At 47.9% G+C, this 27043-nt stretch overlaps 1 protein-coding gene across 4 annotated transcripts in view; it reads right to left on the bottom strand.

Moving 5' to 3' along the window:
- The window catches only part of plxna4 (plexin A4), a 220533-nt gene extending 199069 nt beyond the window's left edge, over positions 1–21464 (bottom strand). Inside the window, exons 1-2 of one of the 4 annotated variants that reach the window (XM_042078869.1) lie at positions 20920–21464; positions 307–1634 (exon numbers count right to left, since the gene is read on the bottom strand). In XM_042078869.1, the coding sequence (XP_041934803.1) occupies positions 307–1518 (1212 nt within the window). In that variant the 5' untranslated portion in view covers positions 1519–1634; positions 20920–21464. Of the gene's footprint in view, positions 1–306; positions 1635–6730; positions 6875–20919 lie in introns of those variants that run through there. The other 3 variants (XM_042078868.1, XM_042078871.1, XM_042078872.1) reach the window with 3 other exon arrangements.
- Positions 21465–27043: the final 5579 nt, after the last annotated feature.

The raw sequence follows: 27043 nt of genomic DNA, 5'->3' as shown, positions 1-27043 counted from the left end.
TCGCTGTATGATAATTACATAATCATTTGCTAAGACTTTGGCTCATCTCTCCTTGTGCTCTGAGATTTAGTAAAAGTGCTAAGTCAGTATCTGTTTTAGGTTTAACACTGATGCTGTTTTGGGAGCAACTGGGTCAGGCAGAAATATATGACTTTCACATTGCATTGACTTTATTAATTCCCTGTGGTTTTCTCAGAAATTAATTTCCATTTTACTGATAATTTCCATTTTACTGATCAAGACAATCTTGACACTGGAGAAATACTAAACTTTTTAACCACAGCAAGTAAAGGTCATCAGACTCACCGCACTGCTGCAAGGGATGTCCTTGACCTTAAGCCAGGCCAGGTCCAGTGTCCCTTCCCCTTTGTAGCAGGACTGCAGGCGGTCCTTGATGCGCTCGTTGATCTCCCGCAGGGCGAAGACGCACAGCGCCGAATCGTGGGACGTCTCCTTGGGCCGGCGCTTCTGGCCCTTGGAGAAGACTGCGTACAGCACGTCGTCGTTGGGCCCCACGCCCAGCGAGCGCGCCAGGATGGAGCCGGCCTTGGACAGGTAGGCCGCCTGCAGGAGCCGGTACTCGATCCCGCCCTTGACGCAGCCCAGCGGCACCTCCACGTAGGAGTTGAAGGCCCGGTCGTCCTTGCAGAGGCGCACCAGCTTGGACGTGTAGACCTGCTCGCGGCCAGCGGCCGAAGAACCAGCGGTTGAGCTGCCGCCCATCTCCGGCTGTAGCGTGAGGAAGTAGACGAAGTTGCCACTGCTGAAGCCGTAGATGTAGTAGATGTCGAAGTCGGGCACCACGGTGAAGGTGTCCGAGGGGATCTTGATCATGGACGCCACAAACTCGTCGTGGAAGACGTACGCGAACATGCCGTCCTCCTCGGAGTTGCGCTCCAGCTTGCGGCTGGAGATGGTGGGGAAGTACTCGGGCTTGCCGTCCACCGCGGTGGCCACAAAGAGCTTGTCGGTGGCGGCGCCCGAATACGACACGATGACGCCGTAGACCGAGCCGCTCTCGTTGACGCCGGACAGGTAGTGCTCCTTCTTGTGGAAGGGCTCGCCCAGTTTGAAGAGATCGTCCAGCCGCAGCAGCTTGCAGATGCCCTGGTAGAGGCTACCACAGGCCAGCAGCCGGTTCTCGCGGTAGTCCATCAGCAGCATCTTATTGATGTTGTTGGTCAGCGTGAGCGGCTCGCTGCAGGACTGGACGATGCGCGGCGGGTAGCAGTCGCGGTTGTCCTCGTCGGGCCCCGTCTGGTGGGACACCTGCACCTCCAGGCGGGCCGAGAGTTTGTAGATGCGGTTGACCGCGCCCAAGTACACGTTGCCGTTCCGTTTGTCCACGACGAGGTGGTTAAAGGTCATCTCCGAGTTCTCGGAGTGAAACGTGTGGTAGTCGTCGTCACCAGCGGTGATGGTGGGGGTCTGGTGATGGGAAGCGGACAGAGGGAGCGCCAGCATGGACAGGAAGTAGCAAGAGATCAAAAAGGTCCATTTCCTTGCGGTGGATGCCATGGTCCAAGAGTCTGTGGTGGCGTAGGAGGGGGAGGGGGAAGAGTCGATCTCGGTCCAGTGCTCTCAGCGCACGTTCCTCGTTTCAGGCCACTCTGGAGGTTGAGAACATTCTGTGCCTGCAGAGATGGAAAAAAACACACACACACACACGTAAGATTTTTTTTTTCTGCTCTCTCTATCTCTCACAATAGCACCAATGTGAACATTTGTGAGATGTGCTCAATCATGCTTGACATTAAAGCCTCTTTTTTTCCCACGCATACGTCGGGAGCACTACGCTGTCTGCTCTGAGGAGATGACAGAACAAGAGGCGACGACGAGCTGAGATGAGACATGGGGAGAGAGAGGGGGGCCGGCGGGCGGGCGGGGAGGGAGAGATGCCCCCGAAATGTCAGCCGCCCTCTCTCCGCCACATGACAATTTGTAGCCATTTCATAAAGCGCCGGCAATTAGACAGGGGTGGGGAAAGGCCAGCTCAGGCGAGGGGAAGCACTGCCAGGAACAGAGACGCCTCTCGGCGGGATAATGCATGGCCCCCAGGAGATGTCAGTGGGGCTGCGTGCCGTTTCCCTGCGTGGACCCTGGACCTCACAGCCGGACCTTGCAGCCGCTTAATTGATTTTCGGTCGCAGCGTGTGATTTGCATGCTCCGGCCATTTTCCATCTTAGCTCCAGATAGTGCCTCCCTCTCTCTCCCTCTCTCCTTCCTTCTCTCTTCCCTCCCTCTCTCTGTCTCTTTCTCTCTCTCTCACTCACTCACTCACTCACTCACCTGCTGACACTGCAGAGTAAGAGATGGACCTCGAAGACAAACAGACACACACACGCTTGCCTGCATTCTTTATGTGCGAAATTGGGACCGCTGGGCCAATTAGGCAGAAGTGCTGGTGAGTGCAGAAAAAGCAAAGGGGTAATGAGGAGGGGAGGAAATGAGTTTTTGCGCTCATCTTCTGACTCGTTTGTTGGGGGCTTTAGTGATGGCCTGCTGGTAAGTGACTGAACAGGGGAAAAAACACAAAACACTCCCTCGTATTCGTGCCCAACCGAGTGTAGTAAACTCTCGCACGTCCAAATGGTCTAGTTTCAAATACAGACACAGCATGCAGTCACACAAGCAACATTTCATACACACAAGCACTGCCAGGATGGTAAACTCTTGATAGGAACCACGTTTATTACACAAAACAATGCACAAATGCACAAATCAACACACACATAAGCACATGCACCCTATCATAGATTGTATGCCTTAAATCTGTACACAGACACATGCCCAAACCAAAAACCCACATATGAAGTCACACTCCTGCACACAAACACGCACCTAGGCACATTCGTAAACAAACACACACACACACACACACACAAAGAGGAAATGAATGAGTCCTTTTCTCCAGACCCTGGCAGTCTCAGGAGCAACGCCAGCTCATTAGCATTCCCCCCTGACCTGAGTCTGCTGCTCGCTGCTGATGGATTTCAGGAGTGCGTGTTTCCAAGGAGAGTCTCACCCACATGTTTGCATTCACACACACACACACACACACACACACACACACACACACACACACACACACAAATACATGCACATCTCACAGGACCCTGATGAGCTAGCAACCCTGATGAGCTAGCAACACTGTCTCTCTCTCTCTCTCTCTCTCTCTCTCTCTCTCTCTCTCTCTCTCTCCCTCTCTCTCTCTCTCCTAGGTACAGCTGAAGTGCTTGAAGCACATTCGGCAGCTGATGCAGCTCTCCACACCTCTGCCTTGTGAGCACTGTGGCGTCCACCATGGGGATGAGCTCTGTGATGACTCACAACTAGTGTCTTTGATTTCCCGCCCCCCCCCCCTAACAATCTCCATTTGAACACAGGCCTTTACCTGCAGTGCATTCCATGGGATTTCACCCACTCACATTAGCCACACAGTGCGCTAGCCCAGGCACAGATTGAATGGCAAGGACACACAGCAGCATGCTAGGGTACAAATTAACTCCCAACCTCATAGGAGGCAGCCATGCTAGGAAGGAGGCTAAAACCCATGCTAGCATCTGTTACTAGCGCATCGCTTAAGGTGAGTGAGAATTTCCCACTGTACAGTGGCTATGCCGACTGGGTAACATTCAATGTCCATGGTGAATTCACAATGACATAGTGGTACGCTAGCACTTTGGTTTACGTGCACAGAATGAATAGCAAAAACACATTGCTATGCTAAAGTGCATGGCAAGGACAGAGTGCAAGGGATCCATTATTCCTTGAGGAATTAGGTCCAGGAGTCCTAAGAAGTGAGGAAGAAGGAAGGAATAAGGACTATTGTCATGATATGGATTGGGCCATGTGTAGCTGAGCTGCTTCAGAGCTCAAACCAAATCGCTGTAAACTGGGAAGGGTGCTGATAGCCTACTATAACTTGACTGCAAAGTGCAAGAGCTCTGGGGAGCTCTGAGATTCCTGAAAGCCTTGCTGGACAACTAGCCTATGACTGTTAAATGAAAGAAAGACTATATAATTTTGAACATATTCGCTCTCTCTTTTTCTCTCTCTCGGTTACCATGGTGCTGCTTAATAATGCTTCCTTGAAAGGCAGTCCTGGGTGGTGAGCGGATTTGGGCCAAATCTGTGTGCGCGCAGAAGGAAAGGCAAATAGAGCAATGATGATGATCAAAGTCTAAAGAGGGCAAGAGAGGGGCAGAGAAGAGAGCAAACACACAATGGTGTGGAAAGGTCACAGCTCTCACGACTCAGCCTGGACATACACACAGGCCAAGTCATTACTCATCAATGAGGGGAGAGAGGGGGAGAGAGAGAGAGAGAGAGAGAGAGAGAGAGAGACGATGACCAAAGCACTGCATGCAATTTACCTGTGGGGAGTAATGTTCCCTAATGCTCAAGATTTGCAAGAATTCACACTCTCACGCCGTCATGCTCACACACAAACATGTACACTATTCTTGAAAACCTACGTATAGATACAAACAGAGCAGCGTCTTAAACCCACACTATAACGACTCCTTCGTGGCACTTTCACCCAAAACCACAAGTCGTGACTCGAGTTGCTCGGTGGCACTTAATTATCCCGCCCATCGGGGGGTCTCGTTTAGCTCCTATTTGTCTTCCCCCTCGCCCATCATCGGGTGTCATTAATTAAAGCCGGAGCTCTGTCGGCTGCTTGCCGTCTCATACATCACGGCGCCCGGAATATTCCATCGCTCCATTTATCCCAATCCACCCCACTGCTATCTTTCGACACGGCTTGGAGCACAGCTGGATGGGGACGAACACATGCAGAGGACGAGGAAAAAGAAAAGAAATGACACAAAACAATGAGGAAAGTTCCCAAAACTGGGGCCTGTTAGTGTAAAAAATATAAGCCAAAGCCATAAGGCCAACTCATAAATAGGGCAAAGCTCTTTTAAAAGATCCTGCTAATGAGTTGAACTGTTGTTTTGTTTTTCTCTGCACATAACACTTAACAGTTTAAAAGCACTTCTGACTAAGAGAGAATGCTCATGAACTAAATTGCATGTTTTGGCATGGCCTCCCTCCCTGAGATTGGATAAGAGAACCATAAAGTGATATGGATGGCTATCCAAAGAGTCAGCTAGCCAGAGCTGCTAATCATGTAGCCTAGGCAGCGCACTCCAGCAAAGGAGCTTATGATTGGCTAATCCAGTAGGAAACCACCACCCATCCCTCCGTCACCCCCTTTCCCGAGTGGCAGTTGATGTGGCCAGCTAGCCTTGGCGCTGATGCCAGTTGGATGGACTTTGTGGGGGGGGCTGTGTGACAGTGGAGGCCCCAGCAGCGTGACCTCCACTGCCCTGACACATCGAGGGTGGGTGGGTGGGGGGATACGTGCTTGTCGTGGAGGTAGCCAAGCGGAGGCCAAATCAGACCCCCCGGATATCTCCCTGACACGCGCAACACCCGCACCGAGTAACAGTGACAACACACAGCCACTCACACACACACACATACACACATGCAACTCCTATTAGAAAAAAAGAGACCACATGCTGAGTGAATACATCAAAGGGTGCTAATGAATTCATGTTTGGTGCCACATACTCACTTGCAAGCTCACTCAGTGTCTCTAGGAAAACGTGGAGGGGGAAAATAACACAGCGCGGTTCGAGATTAGACTGCCAGTGTTTCGCTCGGGAAATAATTGGATATTTATGGTTTACCAGTTCTTTTTGTTTGGTGTTTTTTTTTTTGGTCGTCTTGCTTTGTCTTGCCAGGGACCCATACTGCCAGCAAGAAAAGCCTCACATGAGGAGAAAGACAAATTGCATTAACGTCTCTGAACTACGGCTGCCCAAATTAGAGCGAGACGTTAACTTGTTTACCAGCGAGACAGAGAAGCAAGCATTACAAATAAGTGTGGCTCCGTGAAAAAGAGACAGAGATGGAGGGATAGAGAGAGAGAGAGAGAGAGAGAGAGAGAGAGATATTGATCATCCTTCACTCCTGTTGGTGTCTAAGCCCCAACTTGCCAAACAGGTAGAATGCACTTATCAAGGTTACATGGGAGAGAAAGAGCAGAGGAGTGGATGTTTGATGTGGCAAGCATGTCATGTCATCTCTGGCTTCAGTGGAAGATCATGTTCCTGAGAGAGAACCTGTTTGTTTGTCTGTCTGTCTCTCTGCCTGCCTGCCTGTCTGTCCATCTGCCTGTCTGTCTGTATGTCTGTGTCTGCCTGCTTGTTTTGGAGAGTGGGTAGAGTACGCAGTAGAGAGAACACGAAACACAGTATTGCATTTCGCAACGCCTCATGGGTTAACTGAACCACACATGCCACTGCGATACCAAAAGCCAAATCCTCTCATTGACAGAGGATTAAAAAACACAACAAAGTCAGAAACGGTAATTAGGACACTATCTCCCAATCACGAAACTATTTGTGCTAACAAAACTCTTGTCACGGCTAAAATATCAGTGCAAGTCAGGCTATGAAATCAAATACCATTAACATCCAAATAAGGACAATGCCAGAACTGACTTGACACACAGCAACCAAGATAAGAATAGAAAGGAGAAAAGGCAAGGAGTAGTAACAAAAACAAGCACATACTGTACATACATACATGCATACACACACACACTCACAAACACACACACACACACACACAAAGACTGAATATATTTTATGTGAGAAGGAAAAAGAGAGACGAGAAAAAACTGAGAGACTTTGTGGTGTAGGAGTTTCTCACCCTTACAGGTGGTGTTCTGTTAGAAGTCACAGGGAACGGCTACTCGGTCCTGCAAAAGTGCTAAAATCTATTCATGTCTCCGAGAAGCCATGCATCAGAAAAACAACCCGCGGGTCAAGCACGCCTCCAGGGGACTCCCAATGGCTGAGGCAATGCACTGCCAGCCGCCCGCAAGAGCATGCGTGTGTATTTTTAAAACGTCCCTTGAGAATGAGGGGGTTAAATCAAATGGATGTTCCGTTTCTGAGGCCGCGTTGACAAAATGTCCTAAACTTATTGACACACTGCGTGCTGGTCAACAGAGCAAATGCAAACAGGTTACACATGCTGACACACGTGGTAATCCCTCTGCAGTCAACCCCGCTAACAACATCACCTTTGCCAAAACAAACAGCACCACAACACAGCTAACTAACACACACACACACACACACACACACCTCGACACAAATATACACAAATATTTTACTCTGCCAATGAGGTCAAAATCCCCCAAGTGAGCGTCTGCCCGAAAATACATCAATCCAACAACGCAAAGCATCCAACATCCAGCCCCCCCACCCCCCACATCCCAACCTCCTCCCCCAAAATCTCATCAGACAGTAGGATAGCTCTGGTCTTTGTTGGGCTTGGGGAATGGGGATGGGATAGGGATGGTGGGGGTTGTTGTAACCATAGCAAGCCAGGCTGATCCACCACTGGGCTTTGCTAAGAGCATTATCTCAGGGACAGTGGACTTCATTCAGCTTTCATTATGCAGGTCTTAAACACACACACACACGCACACACACACAAACATACATGCACGCAAACACACACACATACACACACACACATAAACACACACACACGCACACATAAACACAAACATACACGCACGCAAACACACACACACACACGCACACATCCACTTTTTCCGGACTCATTAATGGAGACCCGACTCAAGCTGCTTTGCCCTGCTACCACCCCTGCACAGATGTGGGGGGTTCGGGGCAGGGGCAATGAGAGAGAGGGGGGTGGGTGTCATCTCTGGTGTGGGGGACTGGAGAATGTGGGGCAAACTAGCAAGAATGCGGGACACTGTAGGGGGAGGAGAGCGGAGAAGGAGGAGGAGGACGGGCGTTTACATCCGAGAGGAGGAGGGGAATTTTTTGTGTCGTTTAATTATCAGTTAAGCACTCCAGTGGGTGTGTCATTACTGCCTCAGCAAACTGTCACAGGAGCTCATTGGACAGATGCAATACAACTGTGTGTGTGTGTGTGTGTGTGTGTGTGTGTGTGTGTGTGTGTGTGTGTGTGTGGATAATGAAGATCATGCTAAGGGAGGTCAGGGGGAGAGGGACTAGAAGTGCTGTTTACATTGGAGCATAAGAGATTTGTGCAGTTTAATTATCACTTGGGTGCGCCTGCAGGCTCGACATCACTGCACACCTTAAAGCTGCCGCACAAGAGTTACGCTACAGTGTCCACGGAGGGACACTAAAGGTCACCCTAATTACGCGCCAGTGATAGTCAGGCCGGCGTCAGGCACAGGCAAGTGTCACCACAGATTGTTGGCAGATAAACCAAATGGAAGCCCAGAGGGGTCAAACCTCATCACCAGCAGCAGCTGATGAGTACCTTGTTAACGATGATGGGTAAATCAATTCAAACGTAATAGCTGTGGATACTGACGTTTTGTGCATGTGTGTGTGTGTGTGTTGGGGGGGGGGGGGGGGTGTTGTGGCTGCATGTTGGCAATTCCGGCCGACTTCATGAAGCTGCGGATTTTCCCGTCGGTTGAAGTTGATTTCAAAGCGCTGGCCGGGGCCCAAAAGCTGCCCAGGCAAATCCGGCAGATCTGAGAAACATGTTGACATCTGCCTGTCCTCTCGCTCCCTCTATTTTCCCTCCTCCTCTGAATTTCGTCTGTCTGCCTATCTCTCTCTCTCTCTCTTTCCCTCTGTCTCTCTCTCTTCAGAGAGACTGTAATCCTCCTTAGTGGGCCTGGGTTCAAGGATAGAGGTTCATCCCTTTCCCTTGTACTCCCTCTCTCTTTCTCTCTTCATGTCTTGCTCCCTCTCTCTTTCTCTCTTCATGTCTTGCTCCCTCTCTCAGTCCGTTTCTCTTTCTCATTCATACACTTCTACCCCCCAACACGGCATGCCAAGAATTTGCTCTTGCTTTGTGCAGGAGAATGAAATGCATTTGGATTCAGGCCACAACAGACCATGCATCCAACACTGATGTGATATTCTCTTAAGGGGTTAGGCTCGCAGGGTATCTTGGCACACACACACACACACACACACACACACACACACACACACACAGAGTGCTCCCTACTCCCATCTTACTTGCTTTCTTGGATCTTGGCACCGATGCAGACTAACACTGGCCCAACTCGCTATGGCTGCGTTATCAGCACAGATAAGGCTGGTTTGATAGCATTAACCGAGGTTGCTGAAGGGCCACTACGAGGGCCGTCATCAGCCCCCCCCCCCCCCCCTTATTGCGTTACACTCCCGGATGCTTCCTGTGGCCAAGTCTCCTCTCCAGCCGGCGGCCTCATTACCATGACGGTGATGAATCCTCTGCTCAAGAGCACGTCGCTCTCACAGGAAGCCACGCAGAAGAATTGGACTGCTAATTAAATGGCTTTTTCCAAATTTGTCTGAGTCTGTTTCGGTGCCGCATGTTCGCTGGGCCATCGAGACATCACGGCCATTAGCAAGCTTCACGCAGACGCACAGGCAACAAGCATGAAAGACCCTCACTCGACGTCAAGGACATTAACATTTGTGAGCTAATTTCCGGGACATGCTAAACACAAAAGAAGAGAGTGTCTGAATCACTAATTAATCAAACAATTAGTTAATACTCCACAACATTAGCGGAAAGCTTCCTCTTAGAGCTGTTAATAAAAGACTGGGGGTGGGGGGTGACAGTTGTTTCCACAGACGCACAGGTTTTCTCTGACACTCTTCCTCTCTGCTCTCTCTTTCTCTCTCTCCATCTTGATCCTCCTCCTGCACCTCTCCTGCATCTCTGATTCTGTCTTTTGCTCCATCTGTGAAAAGGGAACTACTCCCTCTTTCACCCCATGGTCTAGAATGCCTTCTCTCCATGGACCACCTTCTTCTCATATCTCTCTCTCTGTGCGCCTTGCTCTTCCTATCTCTCTCTCTCTCTCTTGCTCTCATGTCTCTTCCCTCCATCTTTCTTTCTTTTTGGTCCTCGTCCTTGTGAATGGAGTTATTCACCGTTGCTGAACTGGCAGTGATAAAAAGAAAAAGCTGAGAGGTCATTGCTGTATGTTTAAAGGGCCCCATCTCTCCTGGGTTATTTATGAAGCAGCCACTGAAACAGGAGCGCACGCCTCAGTACCCTAAATCAAGATGCTGGGGACCCTCCCCTGTGGATAGACATGCAAAGTCCAAAGTCCACCCTTACACAAACACACATATACTTAATAAACCTGCCCACCACACACTGTCGAGCATTCTGACAACACAAACTTGTACACGACACACACACACACACACACACACACACACACGCGCACACACACACACACACACACACACACACACACACACACACATATACACAAACAGACAAAGTCACACAGTCAAGACTTTCATCAGCTAAGGCTTTCATGCCAACTAGAGCAGTGTGGTGAAAAGAGTCAGGGAAGAGATTTGATTTCCAGGAGACAGCTTCCCTGACGTTCTTCCCTCAGCAAAGCAATACCAAGGCGTGTCACTGGCACTGATGCCGGTAATAAATCAGCGACCATAAAGGTTTGTGTCACACACACACACACACACACACACACACACACTGCACCGTTTATTCTTGCCCTCATAATAAACAGCTTATGTGAACTGGTAGGGCACAGGGACCCTGACAGTGAGACAGGGGAAGAAAAAATAAAACACAACAAAAGCAGCAGGGGGTGAGGAGCCAGCGTGGGGCCCCAGACGGAGTTTACAGGCCTGGGGGCGCTTGGAGAGAATATCTGGGGCCAGTTGGGTCTTGGTCCTGGGTGTGAAGAAACTGTTAGCGCCCGGAGGCACTACACCACCCTGGCACAATACAAACCTTCAGACAGCCATTAGTAAATAACCAGATGGGCTAGTTAGGGGCCCGACATAATGGTCGAGAAGCACAAATGACCCAGCAGCCTTTTTTTTTTAAGCATGGCGTGGCTAGCGCAGACTGCTAATGGTGCGGGGCTAAACGAGAGCTAACTCACGCAAAGGAAAGTGCACTAAATGCTAACATCATTGCAAATCACATCAGTAATCAGTAATCGATCCCCACAGTTAGCATGGATATTAGTCAGTCTCCATTACCCCGGCCTGCGAGGCTCGGCTAAGCGGACTTGACCTGCGAGATTAACTTCTTAGACACGAACGCCTGATGATCGCAGGGCTTTATGGCGATTATTATAAACCGTTAAAACTCTGTTTTTAATTTATCTCTTGCTTTGTGTATGTGTATGTGTGAGCCTGTGTGTGTGTGTGTGTGTGTGTGTGTGTGTGTGTGTGTGGTGAAATGAGCTTAGGATCGCAAGGCTCAGAGCAAAGGACATGGATTCAGCTGGAGTAATCCACCTTATGTAGCCTACCCTTCTCTCCTTTTCCCTTTCACACACATACACACACACACACACACGGTGAGTTGCTGAAACAGTCTCATCTGAGTGTGATATTGTTTTTTTCTTCTTTTGGACTCCTGGATTAAGGATTCTTTTCAATTAATCCTTCAGAGGGATGAGTAAGAGTCTGCTTTATATAAAAGATCGCTGTTCCTGGATTAGAAACAATAGTTAAAATGAGGTCATCTCGTAGCTCCGCTTTAGCTGACGAGGAAACAAGCTGCGTTTGATGTTGTGGAAAACATTTTGCAAATTTGTGGCCATCTCACTAGTTCAAAATGAATCATTTTGTCAGTCAGCACTCCAGGCTTGGCACCGTGAAATGCAGCCCAAAGAAACAACAGTTAAAAAGACATCCTTTTACAGTCCAAATTAAAATAAACGACACTAAAAGCCAGAGGTTCTATTCTGAGACGATGGGATGGTAGAAAATAGCTATTTGTATCATTACAGTCAACTGCAGACACATTAGTTTGAAGTGCAGTCGAATGGTATCAGCGCCCCATCACCACAAAAGAAGGCACACTTAAAATAAACTGTCCAATTCTTCCCTTCCCCCACAATCTTCTCCAACCCAAAAAGCCATTTCCCTACCTTTTCACAAAGGTGACAAATTGCAACCGCTGTCAGAGACAAGAGGTTGGTCGGTTGAAAGGTGTTGTGGGGAATGCATTGGGGATGGGGGATGGGGGGGGGGGGGTGTGTGAAAAAAAGATTTAGAAAGATGGAAATACTTTTTTTTTCTTCTATTTTTTCATTCAAAGGTCACAGTGAAAGCCAATAAAACCTTGCCAGCAGTCCTAAAGTAAAAGGTGGGCTAGAAATCACCTTGTATATTACCATTCAGAATGACATGTAGTGAAAAACAAATAACATCGAGGAGACCAGAGAATCCTGACAAGGTCAGCCAATGCAATCATGAGGCGGCGCCCTACCATCAGGACCTCACGACAGCTTGGAAAGGCCCCATAAATATACTTTCTTAAAAATCAAATCAAATCGTGGGCTTGGAGACAGGTTCATTCAGCCTCTGGAAAGTCAGCGCTGGCTGTATGTTGTGCAAGCAAAACACGCACTCCGAACACCGAAATAAAAAGATTAAGAGACGAATGCATATGGCACGCGTGCACACACACACACACACACACACAATAAACACGATTTTACACGTAAACAGACACACATACACACACACACACAGATGTGTGAGATTAAAGAGTATTTACATAATTGTCATTGTGTAATTGCAGCTGTTCCATGGGGATTACATAATGGACTGCACTGACTTGAGGCAATGTCAATTGGCCATCATATGCACACTATTATAATGCACCACAGAACCAGTGTGACGCCAGTGCATTACCTCTGTAACCTCAATATCTTTAAACATAACAAAGATAAAATCTCCCTTGTGTATACCTATGGGACTGAGAGAAGACGGGTGCAATTCTGCAATAGTCTATATGTGCTGCTGGCAAGGGTGGTTTTGGGCTGAGTCTAGGGACCCTGACTTCAACTCTCTAGCATCCTCCACCTGCTCTGCTGAATTCTCTCTCTATGGACGGACATTGTTATGAGACGGCATGGAGGGCGATTTATGGCCACAGAGCCACAAAGAGGCCTGTCACACTCCCCATGGTAGTGGCGGCAACACACACACACACTCACACACACACACACACACACACACACACACACACACACGCTCCACAGAGTATCAGCATGCATCTGCATTAATGAATGCTGCAGGCCATCCGCTATCCTGCTGTAACACATACACACAAACTGGACCCCCATAAGGGAGAGACAATGAGGGGCAACATTCACTCCTCATGGTGTACAACCGGGTATCCAGGCATTGACCATTCACCAGTTCACATGGGATATACAGCCTAAGGTTCAAATGCAAGAATATCCACAAGACATTGCATATTGCGCACGCACACGCGCACGCACACGCACGCACACGCACACACACACGCACACACACACACACATTCCCTTAGGGAAAAGAGCCTTGAAGAGACCTCACCATTGTTGAAAACAAGCGTCCATCTTTAGCATTGGCTACTTACTCTCACTAACCATGGCCTTCTAGTAAGACTGACACACTGCCCTTAAAAGTGCCAGCGCCATCAAGCATGACTCGGAGCGACCACATCTGGGATCTGAGAACCCACCCCCCCAGGCGCCGCTCCCTGTCAATGCCCTCATTTATGGCCAGAGGTGACAGAGACGGCCGCTGTCCGGTACCGCGTGTGAGCGGGCGCTGGCATCACAACGTCCAAGCACTGCCCCAGGGCTCGGCAGTCACAGGCCCATTCAGCGGGGGGGGGGCTAAGGCGGAGGGCGTTAATAGCCAAGGCCCATAGCGGTGTCTTTGATAGGGCACTGAGACTACCACGCCGTCCGTGACAAAGTGGCCACTGACTCCCATAAATCCTCAATTTGCCCCCCTTACTGTAAGGGACGCGCGGTCGTAAAGCACTCGAAGACACGCGAGCCGTCGTCCACCCTGTCTGTCATGTCCCAGGGCCACAAAAGTGTCATCGCGTGGAGGGTGAGGATGACACACTCTCATCACTCTTCATCTCAAGAATAAATAATGGCATGGCGCCTTCGCCTTTCATTCATCGTCATTTCACTGTTGTTATTTTGAACGTGTGGCTTGTGAGGTCTCTTTGACTGAGCGCCTTTTGGCTTGGCCCTGTTCAGATTGCATTGGACAGCGCTCTCGTCTGTTTGTAGTAGAGGCGGGAGAGCATCTGTACTGTTTTCTATTTACCTTTTTTCCCCCTCCGGCGCCTTCTCTATTTGGCGGAGCCTTCGGCGTAAACAGCGCAAGGCGTTGTTCACGTTTTTTTCTCAGAGGCCCCGGAGGCATGGGATGAAGCACGACAAGACTCCATCTCTCCCTCCGCCACTCTCTCCCTCTCTCCACTCCTTTTCTCCGGTCCCCCTCTATTGTACTCCCCCTTTCCACTCCATAGCTGTTCAGAGCTGTTTAGTTCCATCTCTCCAGCACGCTTTCGCCTGATCGCATTTCCTCTCTCCCTCTCTCTATCTCTCTCTCACTCTCTCTCTCTCTCTCTCTCTCTCTCTCTCTCTCCAGAAGCTTGCTGGCAGCTACCCAGCTACGCTCTCCGCTCCTTCAGGCCGCTTTGGGGTCTGTAGGCCGGGCCTGGAAATCACAGCTCAGGGGGACAAATCACAGTGACAGCGCAGAACAGGAAAAGCACCTGCTTTTTGCCCGCGTGGCTTAGGCGCTTTACCACATTTCATCCTACACTAAGAGGATGTGCCTTTTTTCCCCTCTCGCTTCTACACGCTGCCCCCCACCCCCTCTTCCCCCTCTCTCCTCCCTTGCTCTCCTTCGCCCCCCCCCCCCCCCCATTCCCCGGCGATACTGTAGCTGGAGGTCTTAAGACGCTACTACAAGAGTCGCCCATTCAAGGTTTTTGCCGCGGCAAATCAAAAGGTCTGCGCATGGCGTGTCCAATGGAAGCTGGTCGAGCCTTATCTCTGAGGAGGAGAAAAGAGTGAGTCCAGGACAGGTGGCACGGGGGCAGCCGTATAGCGGCAGCACTGACAGAGGGAGAGAGAGAGAGAGACGTGGGTAATATGGACAAATTATGGGTGCTGTAATTCACTCTGACGGTGTGTGCCCAGGAGAGGTCCCAGCGCGGCAGGAGAGGTCCCAGCGCGGCATTTCAAATTGATCCAATACTATTACTCATCTTCATCCCCAAAGCAAAATGCAAGACCTGCCATTGATTCCTTCATTAGGTCAGCGATGGAGTGTATGAGCAATGCCTCCTTATGAAACTGAGCGGCTTGTTTTACAAGGAACAGGAGGCATAATCTTTTCACAAATAGCCTCCCTCTCAACTCAAAGTGTGACAAATTAGAGACACAGTGATGTTCATTAGAGCCACTGGCTGCATTTTACATAATTAGTACTGAGCTATAACGCATCCTCATTTCACTAAAATGCCAGTTGGATTAACCTCCCCTGGTGTCCCCTTGATGAGGTCTCATTGGCGCCCCCTAGCAAGAGCTGCAGGTGTATTGGTGGAAATGACAGGAGAGGGGAAGAGGGAGCTGAGTTAACAAGCCACGTTGCTATGGGAACACGTTTAGCAGTGTGGGCGGCATTGGGACTAAAGTGTGCTACTACGACAGTGACACCTTAATGCACGCTGCATATGCCACAGGAGCAAATAAATATAGGCTGTGTGGCAGTGCAGAGAATTCATATATGGACGACCACACAGGTGATATAGCAACGCGTGTAAAGGACCACAAGTATGGAGGTCACAGCTAGGGAACAAAGTTGTATTTCTCTTTGCCAATCACAAACATTGATCTTGTGAGTCGACTGTTTGCTTTCTCACCAGTTCCCTTTTTGTTGACATTCTGCAAACGTCTTTGTGCCCAGCCTTGAAGAGATGGAAGTAGGCCTAGCACGCGCAGCACACTTCTGCTAAATGCAGACAGCCATTGCAACACCTGACTCACCCTCCTCTCACCCCTCTTGATTACAACCTAGGATTAGTCTAATGTGATGCAGGTTTGAAATCTATGGTGATTGAATTGTGCTATGGACTGTGGTTTCTCCATGTCATGGATGGCTTACTGTGGTGAAACATATGCCGGGAAACAGCCTCCCAGGGTGGGCATTAAGATAACGACACATTCTATTCATGCCTGGCAGGGGTTCCTTGCCCAAGATGGCTATGAATTATGCTTGCTGTTGCTCAAGCACCTAATGTAAAAAGCCGCAACTACCTGCCCTGAGGGCCCTCAACAAATGATAGTGAGGGATGTTGGAAGAGATAGCATCATTACCTTACTCCCGGGCTAGCTGTCACACTCATTCCCTGCCTCTCTTTCTCCATCTTACAGCTCTAGCTCTGTCTCTGTGCACGATTCACTGTCATTCCATCTGTGCTTCCGTCAGAAGAGCGATTAAGATCATCCCTCATCCCCGTCCCATTCAGTTAAACAGACAGTAGAGCAGCTCAAAGCCCCGACTAGGATGTGAGGGTTCTCATTCTCATCTTCTCTCTCTATCTATCTATCTATCTATCTATCTATCTATCTATCTATATATATATATATATATATATATATATATATATATATATATATATATACATATCTATATATCTATATATCTATATATATATATATATTTTAACTGTCCATCCAACTGTATGTCCTTCTGTTTTTGTATCAGTCTGTCCAACTCAGTGACTGTGCATTCAGTTCATTACCACTACACTTTTGACTTTACTTGCAAAGCTGTTTGTCCACACCTCTTTTCTTCTGAGTCACTTCTCCCAGATATGTGGGACTGAAATAGAGTTATGTATAATCCACTTAAAGGCATCAACCAGAAGAGAGTCAATCTGCAGTGTACAATTTTCACATCATTTCATGCATCTGAAACAAAACTCATTTGTGCCTTGTCACGCTTGGCTTGTCACAGACAAACATAAAAGCCAGCAGCGCAAGACGTGCACATTTCAACTCGGAGACTCACCCCGTCTATATCACGGCTAGAATTACAAGGACCAGCACCCCCCGGGGGTCCAGAGTGATGCCAAGCCTGACACACACAAAAAACAAAGCTCCAACCAACTGTGGCTATCACTGGCATTGTGCATCCCCAAACACATACACAAAAGCACAAAACATGAACATTCAGCAATTACAGTAATAACCTTGTACACTTGGAGGACACATAACAGCCTTCTTGTGGGCCCAGCTGCAGCTTCCATGAAAAGTGCTATGTGATAAAGGCACTGAGGCTAGATCTACCGTCACTTGAAAGACACGACTGGATGTTTTTAATAGTGCAGAGTTTGGTGTTTGGCTTGCGGGCCACAGTGAGCAATTTGCATTAAGTCTCAAATAAAACTTCACGCATCCTTGATCTTGTGTTTTTTTCTGCCGCGTCACCTCTTGGCGTGTTATGAAAAAAAAGAATAAGAAATGTGTTAAGAAATAAAAGTATAGGGCGAGGAGAAACACAGCGAAAATGCGTACTTTCTCCTCACGCCAGGAGAGGACTGCCTGGGGCGTCTGAATAACACTCACATGTGCATCCATCCCGCTGCCACAATGACAAGCTGAGGCTCTAACCAGGAGATATCGCCACACCACTCATTATCCACACACTCATGGACACACAGCTGGGGGGAGGGAGGCTGGAAGGCGGAGGGGGGGGGGGGGGGGCATCCTGAAGTTGTCACAGAGGGCAGACTTGAATGTCATTTCCTACTGGGACTGACAAGTAGTCTCTCTCTCGCTCTCTCTCTAAATAACAAGCATTTTACTAGACTATTTGCACATAGCTAACAGAGCTGTTCTGATGTCTTTATAGAGAACAAGTTAGAGGCATCTCTAAATACAAGATTGCATAATTGATTTTCCTTGTCTCGGTCTGTCCGCTATAGTTGACTGATCCGAGAATAAGAATATGGAAATAGTTGGACTCAAACGTTAACTTAATCATGGTTCGTTTTCTACCTTTCAACAGCTAATCGCAACCCATTGGACCCTAAGCAGGCAGACAGTCACCCAACCCCACACTACATTGGATAGGCCTTCAGATATGGAGAAACTAGCACACATACACGTATGCCCACTTGAGATCCATACCATCTGTATTTTAAGTTCCATCTCCACAAAGAGTGACGGAATTAACCATAACTTGGTGGCATACCGATATGAAGCCAATAGCCGAGTGGTGTGTGCTGTCTGGGCGACTACCGTTGGACTTGTCGTCCACCACAGGATGTCTATGGACTGACGAGCTAAACAGAGAGGCCTATTCAAGAGCGCGCACAAACGCATCATTCAGACAGACATAACACGTCTGCCTCGCTCTGCTCCTATTTCGGCAGAGACATCATTCAACGGCAGCAGCTCGAATACTCATTGACGTCGCATGTCATCGGTGACATTTCAATCAGTCATACATCTTCGGAAAAGAATTTCCTTTCAAGAACCGTGACAATACTCTGCCGCCTTTGGGAACCATCCGCTCACAGGGTCCAGTCTAATAAGACGCAGTGTCCCAAGCATATAATCGTTAACCATGAGCGAACTCATAAATGCATTCCAGTCAAAACTGTGTACAATGAAATACCAACACTGAGGCCATTCTAGATAGGCTAACACAAGGTTGAAAACTCCACTCAAAAACAAATGAGAAGTAGTCTTGCCTGCCAAGCTGCTTAGCTGACAGCAGACGAGCACGGGGTCACGAAAGTGTTGCAAATGTATTTCCTTCGAAAAGAGCGCGCGCTCTCTCTCTCGCTCTCTCTCTCTCTCTCTCTCTCTCACACACACACACACACTGCGCTCCTATATCCCTGGGTAGCGTGTCACAGCGGTTCCACGGTCCCCAGGTAGCCGATATGAACTGTGGCAGCTGTTCCACTTTAGCTCCCATGCAGAGCCACAGGTTAGCAGTTACTGGCAGAGGCAGGCTCAGGCATTCAACGGCCACGGTGTTCCTGTTGTTGTCACGCCTTTAAGTGTCTGTGCACTCTGTGTGGGTAACAGCGTAGAATGTAAACTAACCTAACAGAGACATGACATTTTCTACCACTAACATTCACGATGCCATAAAATGATTTGTATAAAACAGAATATTCGCTGTTGTGTCGTAGTAGTAAAACATCAATCAGCAACCAAGCACAACTCCACATCCAAATCTCTAAAGAATTAGTCTGTATTCCTGAACAACAAGCATGAAGGTCCTTACATTCAAATAAATACGCCTGCCTCATTTCACTGTTGAATATCTGACGTTAACGTCGCTGTATAGTTTTGAACATAAAGAAAATAGGCAGTGACTCTGAGACTCGCATCCAGGGTTGCGCAAACCTATTTCGGTGCGGGCAGGCGAGCCATAGGGCATGACCGCTTTGGTGCGCTGCCACACTGGTAAGCTACCTTGCACCGGCGCACCCTATAGCAAAGGCCGCATAAGCAATAGCTATTGCATGATTTTGTTCAGGAAAGAACCAGTCCGGCCCCAGTCGTGGCGCAACTGGCTGGGGCACCTGCACCGTACCCCAATGACCCGGGTTCGATTCCCGCCCCGTGATCCTTTCCGGATCCCACCCCGATTCTCTCTCCCACTCACTTCCTGTCATTCTCCACTGTCCTTTCTAATTAAAGGAATAAAAAGGCCAATATATATATATATAGGAAAGAACCAGTCCATATGATAAAGTAATAACCATACCGTACCACTCTTATTTCGTCTGGCCACGGAAGACTTTCTCCTGAACTCCCTACTGAGACTATTCAAGCAATTTCATTGTAGGTTAATGTAAAAACAGGGGGAGACCATATCCACTAGGTTATTAAATCAGGCTACTTTGTGAAAAATCACGCCAGTACTGTGAAGTAAACCTCACCGAGGCGCGATTTTGATAAGGAGAAACCTCCATGAGACTCGATTAGAGTGGAATAGGTCACACTATTCTACTAGGTTTTAATCACAGTCAAATAGTGCTGCCGCTACTACCACTCACACAGAATTTCATTGACAGCTTATGAATGAGACAGTTGCCTGATATTCATTTTTAACATTTACTGCAAAACACATCTTGGGTGAACTAATGGGATTTTCCAGTGAGTGGCAAATCAATGAGAGCTGTAATATTGCCTGACTTTATTCAACGGCTCGGTTTCCTTCCCTCAAAGTGATTTTAAAAAAGCAGTGGGAGATATGTATCGCCAATCTCCACAAAGTTGAAGTCGACAATGCGCCGAGCTGAATGCCTTTTAAAGTGACTACAAATGTATGATGTAAGGTGCATATTAAAGTTGCTTTTTTTGTCACATACACGCAAGACTAACTTCTTGTCCTCACAGGATTTGTACTAGGCTATGAACTTGCGCGAAATAAATGATAAATTTAAACATGTCAGACAGTCCACTATATTAGGAGGGGCTAGATAAGACGGCCAGTCAAACGCCTTCTCCTATGTTTTACAATATCTGGAATACTGCATAGCGGCTTGTGTGTGTATAGGTGGGAACGGTCTTCTGCCACCGCGAAACGTAGTCATCGCCTTTCTCACTCTGCCTTACAAATTGTTCAGCAATATTGTCTGGTTGTGCGGATTTTACAGTATTCAAGGCGAAACACCATAAATCAAAGTTGTATCGGTAGCCTACTATTTAATGTCACGCCAGGTAGGCTATTTAAAGTCTTGTCATGTCTTTCAGGTTGCAAGGTTATTATACACGGATCTAGGTTAATAGTTGTCGCACCATAATCCTGTGTCCGTTATAATAAGATACGAAAGCTGTCCTTTTAGAAAGAGATAACCAAAACGTTAAAAGGGCGAGGATGGTGCAGTGTTCTCCGTAGCAATGCCCCTATATAGCTGTACACCGCATAACAGGTAACACGCCTTACCTGGCGCAGCGAGTCGCACGGCGCGTGTCCCTAAAATGTCATTTTAAAACCTAAAAGGTTGATCCTGCAACATGACTACCACCGTATAAACCCCCTTACCTGTTATCGCTGCGGTTTTCTGTTCACAGCCGCAGTCGCATTGACACTGCGGATGGGCACGTTCACAGGAATCCCAACTCCCTTACTCCAAAATGACAACCAAAAAGCGTGTTAAAAAGGAAAAATGCCTTTAAAGCAATCCACTTGGCCTTGGTGCTTCACGGCTGACTTAGTCGAAGGCAAATCCTCGGAATAGAAGCAATGTTTAATTTCCTTGTCAGGAGAAGAAGAAACAGCAGCGGATTCCCATCAACACTTCCACACAGCGATACCCTCTTCAGCAACTATGCCGCGCTGAGGACTCTCCGAGCCAGCGGACTTGCGATCCCTCCCATCCCAGACGCATTCGCTTCTCTTTTGCCTTTGCAGAGATGTAATCGCTGCACTTGCTTTCCGCAGGCGTCTATGTGCTGTCGCTTTCCGCGGTTTCCCGTGCAAAATGAAACGCTCTCTGCAGCGGGGAGCGGTCAGAGGGGGCTTTTGAGTTGGTAGGCTCGCAGCTGACTCCCAAGTAACTGAGTGGGGACTCGAATCGATGGCTTTTTGCTGTGGCGCAAGCACTCTGCCTAGTTTTGCCAGCCCTTCTGACTTGCCTGCAGTGACAACCTGGAGCTGGCCGCTGATTGGGCTAATTGTAAAAATTCATTGCCAGCAATCACAGTGCGCGGCTCTCATGAATGAGGGTCTTGCTTGCACCTTGCAGCCGGCAAATGTATTTCAATGTTTATGTAATATATTCATTCCGGCGTGAAAAGGATTTAGGGATGCCAAGGGGGAATTCAGATGAATACAATACTGGGGGTAGAAATGATCAACGGATTTGAATATCTAATCTGCGGATCATTTTAAAATGGAGATTAGAGCACGGAAATATAATTAAGATACTTGCACAGTGTTAAGAGATTAACACTTTATAGATGTGCTTCCGTTTTGTAGGTTCCGCTCATTAGAAATTAATGATTAATTAAAACAATGCAACTGTATGAAGACATCTAATGTCAGACGTAGATTAAATAGTTCATACAGTAACCTATTTTTTTTTTCTTTAAGACATTCATATTTTATTAATTAAAAATCGCAACCATCATAGGCCTAGCCTACTTTCAAGAATGAACAAAAGTGGTCTACACAAGTTATTTGCCATGCATTTTCTGCAACGTTGATCACGTCTTAACTATTTAAAAATCTCCTTAAGAGCCTGTGTGAATTTAATCTAAACAGCTCAGTTCGACTGAGACGGGTGGTCATCGGAATAAATAGATGGTTAAAATGACCTTAGTCTGATTTTCAAACGGCCTGCTGCAATACCAGCACCATAATCGTGCACTACAACGCTCACCTATGTAGTGCCGATTATTGCAGTTTTCGTGATTCAATAGAAGTGGCTTATCATTCTCACTGCAATGTCTTTGGCCCCAGCTGTTCGAAGCATGGACTGTTACTGGATGCAGAATTCTTCGAAACACTGCATGATAGCCCCACCTGCAGGTTACTGCAGTATCGCATTGTAGTTTTCACCCCTGCGTTTCGCTGAAGCTCTTCTACTGCCCCCAGCTTGCCAAAATGGCATTCTTATGTTTGCCACTGCGTCTGTGATAATATAATGGTGATTTTTTCCCACCTCAGTAGTGTATTTATACCTCAACTTTGGAACATTTTAGTAACAAGTGAACTTGCACACAGCCCTCACAATATTATTTAGGCTTATGTGTCTGTAATCCACCACCAGATATATAAAAAAAAAAGCCTAAACTAACTTACTCTAGTAGGCCATATAGTGTCTTTGAAACTGGGCCTCTAAAATAACATGGTGGAATAGGCTACTTATGATGTTTAGTTTATCAGTACTCAGTCTAGATGACCAATTGCTCGTTCCAAGTATTGTATTAGTGAATGATGACTTTATGATATCAATGTCACAGTGAATGAACTATGCACATCAACATGTACACAGGTCAATGAGGTATGGACAAATGAAGCCAATGTTTAAACTCATGTGAAGGACAATGTGTCAGGAGGAGTAAAGTCAATGACTGCTGTCTTGAGATAACAGGAGACACGGAGAATGGTCATCTTTTGGAAATCAATGCATGTGAATCTACACTGGTGTCATGTGTGTGAATGTGTTTAAGTCCAGGCGTGTGAAGCTGAAAATTGATTGAGCGTACGGGAAGGTCAGAGTTGCAATCTGTAACACTTTGCCCCCTGCGTGTCAGACGCAGAGGGCTTTAATCAGATAAAATTCAATTTGAAAAAAATTGTTCGGGGAAAACCAACGAACCAATGCGTCAGGTTAAACAAAAGTGTCACATCACAGATCGCAAACGCATTCTGGCCTTCGATATGCCATTCTGAGCAGAGGTGATCAATAATGCTTTGGCATCTAGTATCAGTGGATTCTAGGGAGGGATGTCAAGCACTGAAGAGAGAAGCTGTTAAAGCAAATGTTTTGTTTGTTAATTACCTCTAATTAATGTATCTTTGTATATGAATGAATAGGCTATCCATTTACCAAATTGGGGAATTATGGGTGATTATGTGTTTGCATTTGTTTGAATAAACCATAATGTCAGAGCACATTTATCTGAGTTATAGTGGTAATGTCGTCCATCAAGATGAGATAACTCAAGGCATCAGACAGCTAGTGAATGGAAACAATGTGTTGTGGATATGCATAATATTTTGGTTAAGTCAGGTCTAATCAGTACTGGGTAGGTGTACTGTGGGTGTCTGCATGTGTGTGTGTGTGTGTGTGTGTGTGAGAGAGAGATAGATTCAGAGAGACACAGATTTTTAGTTACAAGAAAGATAATGTTAGATAGTCTTGCTCTGTGTTATAGCTGGCCACTGCATTTGCATGTCCACGCTGGGCCTTTGTCCTGCACGTCCCACTGCGTCTCCAAAGTCCGGCGCTGTTCACTCAGCCGAGACTGCAGATTGGCCGGCCAAACCTCAGGTGGAACGGAGGCATTGTGTGAACTCTGTTTATCCTGCCACCAGGGGACCCAGAAGTAATTTGGTGATTCTTTCTCTTCTGTCAGACGGTCAATGTGATTGATTGGATTTGCCATTACTTGGGTCGTCTTTCGGCGGAGGAAGTTGACTCTCTGAAGAACACTCGGAGAAAAAAAAAAAGGGGGGGGGGGGGGGGGATTGTGTCCAAACAGCTTGCCGCCTCTTCTCTGCTGATTGGCTGGAGGGTGGGGGGTCGGGGGAATGTGGGGGGTATGTTCACCATGAAATGAGGTGCTTTATCAGATAGAGGAGATGAGAGAGAGAGAGAGAGAGAGAGAGAGAGGTCACTAGCCACATTTTTCCCCCTTCCTCTCTCATCAGTCTTGCAAATGAGAAGCACGCTTGGGGGTAGGAGGGTTGGGGGGGGGACCCACCATGAAAGGGACTGATGAAGCCCCCTCATGCCAATGTCAAGTGGGGCAGCCGCAGGGATGGGCGCCCATGTGCTTACGCTGCCAACTGGAGCTCCAAGGTCCCCCTCTCGTCCAAAACAGGGTGGTGGTGGCATGGTGGCCCGGTGAGCATGTGGGAGTGTGTGTGTGTGTGTGTGTGTGTGTGTGTGTGTGGAGGGGGAGACAGCCTATGTGAATAAGCCTAAAGAGCTTTTCTGGAACAGCTGCAGTTGGCTGTGTGATGGGTGTGAATGAAGAGGCGAGAGCCGAGAGGTCAGGCTCTGGTGATGCATGTGTGCGCGTGTATGTGTGTGTATGTGTGCGCGTGTATGTGTGTGTGCATGTGTGCGTGTGTGTGCATGTGTGCGTGTGTATGTGTGTGTGTGTATGTGTATGTATGTGTGTGCGTGTGCGTGTGTATGTGTGTGTATGTGTGCGCATGTGTATGTGCATGTGTGTGTGCGTGTGTATGTGTGCGCATGTGTATGTGCATGTGTGTGTGCGTGTGTATGTGTGTATGTGTGTGCATGTGTCTGTGCGTATGTGTGTATGTGTGCGCATGTGTATGTGCATGTGTGTGTGCGTGTGTATGTGTGTGTATGTGTGCGCATGTGTATGTGCATGTGTGTGTGCGTGTGTACGTGTGTGTATGTGTGCGCATGTGTATGTGCATGTGTGTGTGCGTGTGTATGTGTGTGTGCGTGTGTATGTGTGTGCATGTGTATGTGCATGTGTGTGTCGAGTGTGTGTGTGTGTGTGTGTGAGCGAACGCTGCTCCAGGGTTCACTGCTGCAGACCCAGGAGGCTGGCATCGATCATTCCTATCACAGGCATTCATCACACATCTGCCACTGTATTACGGCGTACCATGCAGAGATTTACACCGCTGGATCGTGCATATAAATGGCTGACGCTCAGGCCCGAGTCCTTTTTCTGAGGCGTGTTTTATACGGGGGACAATAATATATATGAGACGCCAGTGGGATTGGGGGGGTTGGGGGTGAGAAAATATTTTTTTACGATGTCTGTCTTCATAAAAGTGTCAGGCTGCCTTGACGAGGTCTGGGGCTTTGTGCGAAAGCTGATTTTGGTGTGATTTAGATTTACATGTGAATCGCCGGTCATGCTTATTCCATGTTTTAAAAAAAGAAATCCCTGGCGGCCATTACCATCTATCCAACAATGTGACTGACTCTCCTGACAGTGGATAATCATTTTCCTGTCACAGGAATATTGCTGAACATTCATCTGACACAAATCTCTTAACACATGTATATGGCATTTCCCTGCTGTAAAACAGTAGGTATATTTGCATATAAAGCAAATACTGTGTGTATGTTTCTGTGTGTGTGTGTGTGTGTGTCCACACCCTCACATCCTTTTCTTCTCTCAGCAGATGGACAGCTACCTGCATTTCTTATTCCTTGCGGTCTCTCCATGGCGACTGCAGGTCAGCCAGCCAGTCTGGTGCCTTTCCAGAGGCCTGGTGTCTTGTCTATGGAGATAGGGGCCTTTATCAGAGGCTAGAGGCATCCTCAGGCACCGGGATGCAGACAGAGGAGAGGGGTGGTGTGGGTGGAGGTGCTGGTTCAGAGGGCCCTGGGGATAGAAAGAGAAGCTCTCTGGATCTCACAGAAAGCAGGTGGAGAGTGGCAGGACTCTGGCTCAACCACGGGCAGAAAGCTGAACTCTCCGCCACATCACCTCTACACTCCACCCCATGCCCCCTCACTGCCCCCCCCCCCCCGCCCTCACTCTTCTCCATCAGTGTTATCGTTCGGCCAAGCGTGGCAGAGCGGACCATGTCCTGTGCCCGCGGGCAGCGGAGATAAAACTCTTATGACCAAGAGGAGGAGGATGGGTATGCACACACACACACACACACACACACACTTTTGCGCACACACACACACTCTTGCACACTCACACACACACACACACATATACATACACATACACATACACATACACATACACACATACACATACACATACAGACTCCGCAGTCCAAACTTTGTCGCGGGGAGTTCCAGAGCGTTTTTTCTCCCCCTGGGGCCCCAGCCAATCAAGTGGCGCTGGGGAGATGTGCCAACATCCTGCCCATCAAGGCTGGCAGATGAACTAGACTGAGGAGGCTGCCGCTGCTGCTGCTGCTGCTACTGCCGTCTCTGCTGTGGCTGTTGTTGTTCTAAGTGGCTGATTGCTTGTTTATTTGTGTCTGTATTTTTAGACCCTGTCCTCATTTTGCCTCGTGGACTATGACCTTTCATGAGCAGTCAATCATCTCTGCTGCTGGCACACTGGCACACACACACACACACACACCCTCCAACAACAATGTGGAAATGTGTACTGAAAACGATATTGTATATTAGTGAGGTTAGATGAGGTTCTTTTCCAATCACTGTGATCGCTTCATTCTTTTCCTGCCTGTCCGTATAGAACTTTCTTTTCACACACATACACATCTTTATTTTTCCTTATTGATTTTCCCTTCTTCACTCTCTTTCTTTCCTATTCCCATTCTCAATGTCTTTTATAGTCACTCCTTTTCTCTGTGTCTCTCTCTGTGTGTCTCTCTCTCTCTCTCACTCTCTCTCTCTCTCTCTCTCTGTTGGACGGTCTGATTTATGGCGCTCTGTGCGTTATTGCATTTACATCATATCTCTGCTGTGATTTATCATGAGGAGCTCTTTAAAGGCTTCCCTCTCGTCTTT

The sequence above is a fragment of the Alosa sapidissima genome, chromosome 22, assembly GCF_018492685.1.
Source record: "Alosa sapidissima isolate fAloSap1 chromosome 22, fAloSap1.pri, whole genome shotgun sequence".
Classification (NCBI taxonomy): domain Eukaryota; kingdom Metazoa; phylum Chordata; class Actinopteri; order Clupeiformes; family Clupeidae; genus Alosa; species Alosa sapidissima.
The sequence above is the reverse complement of the archived record's forward strand: the minus strand, read 5'-3'. Positions and strand labels throughout refer to the sequence as shown.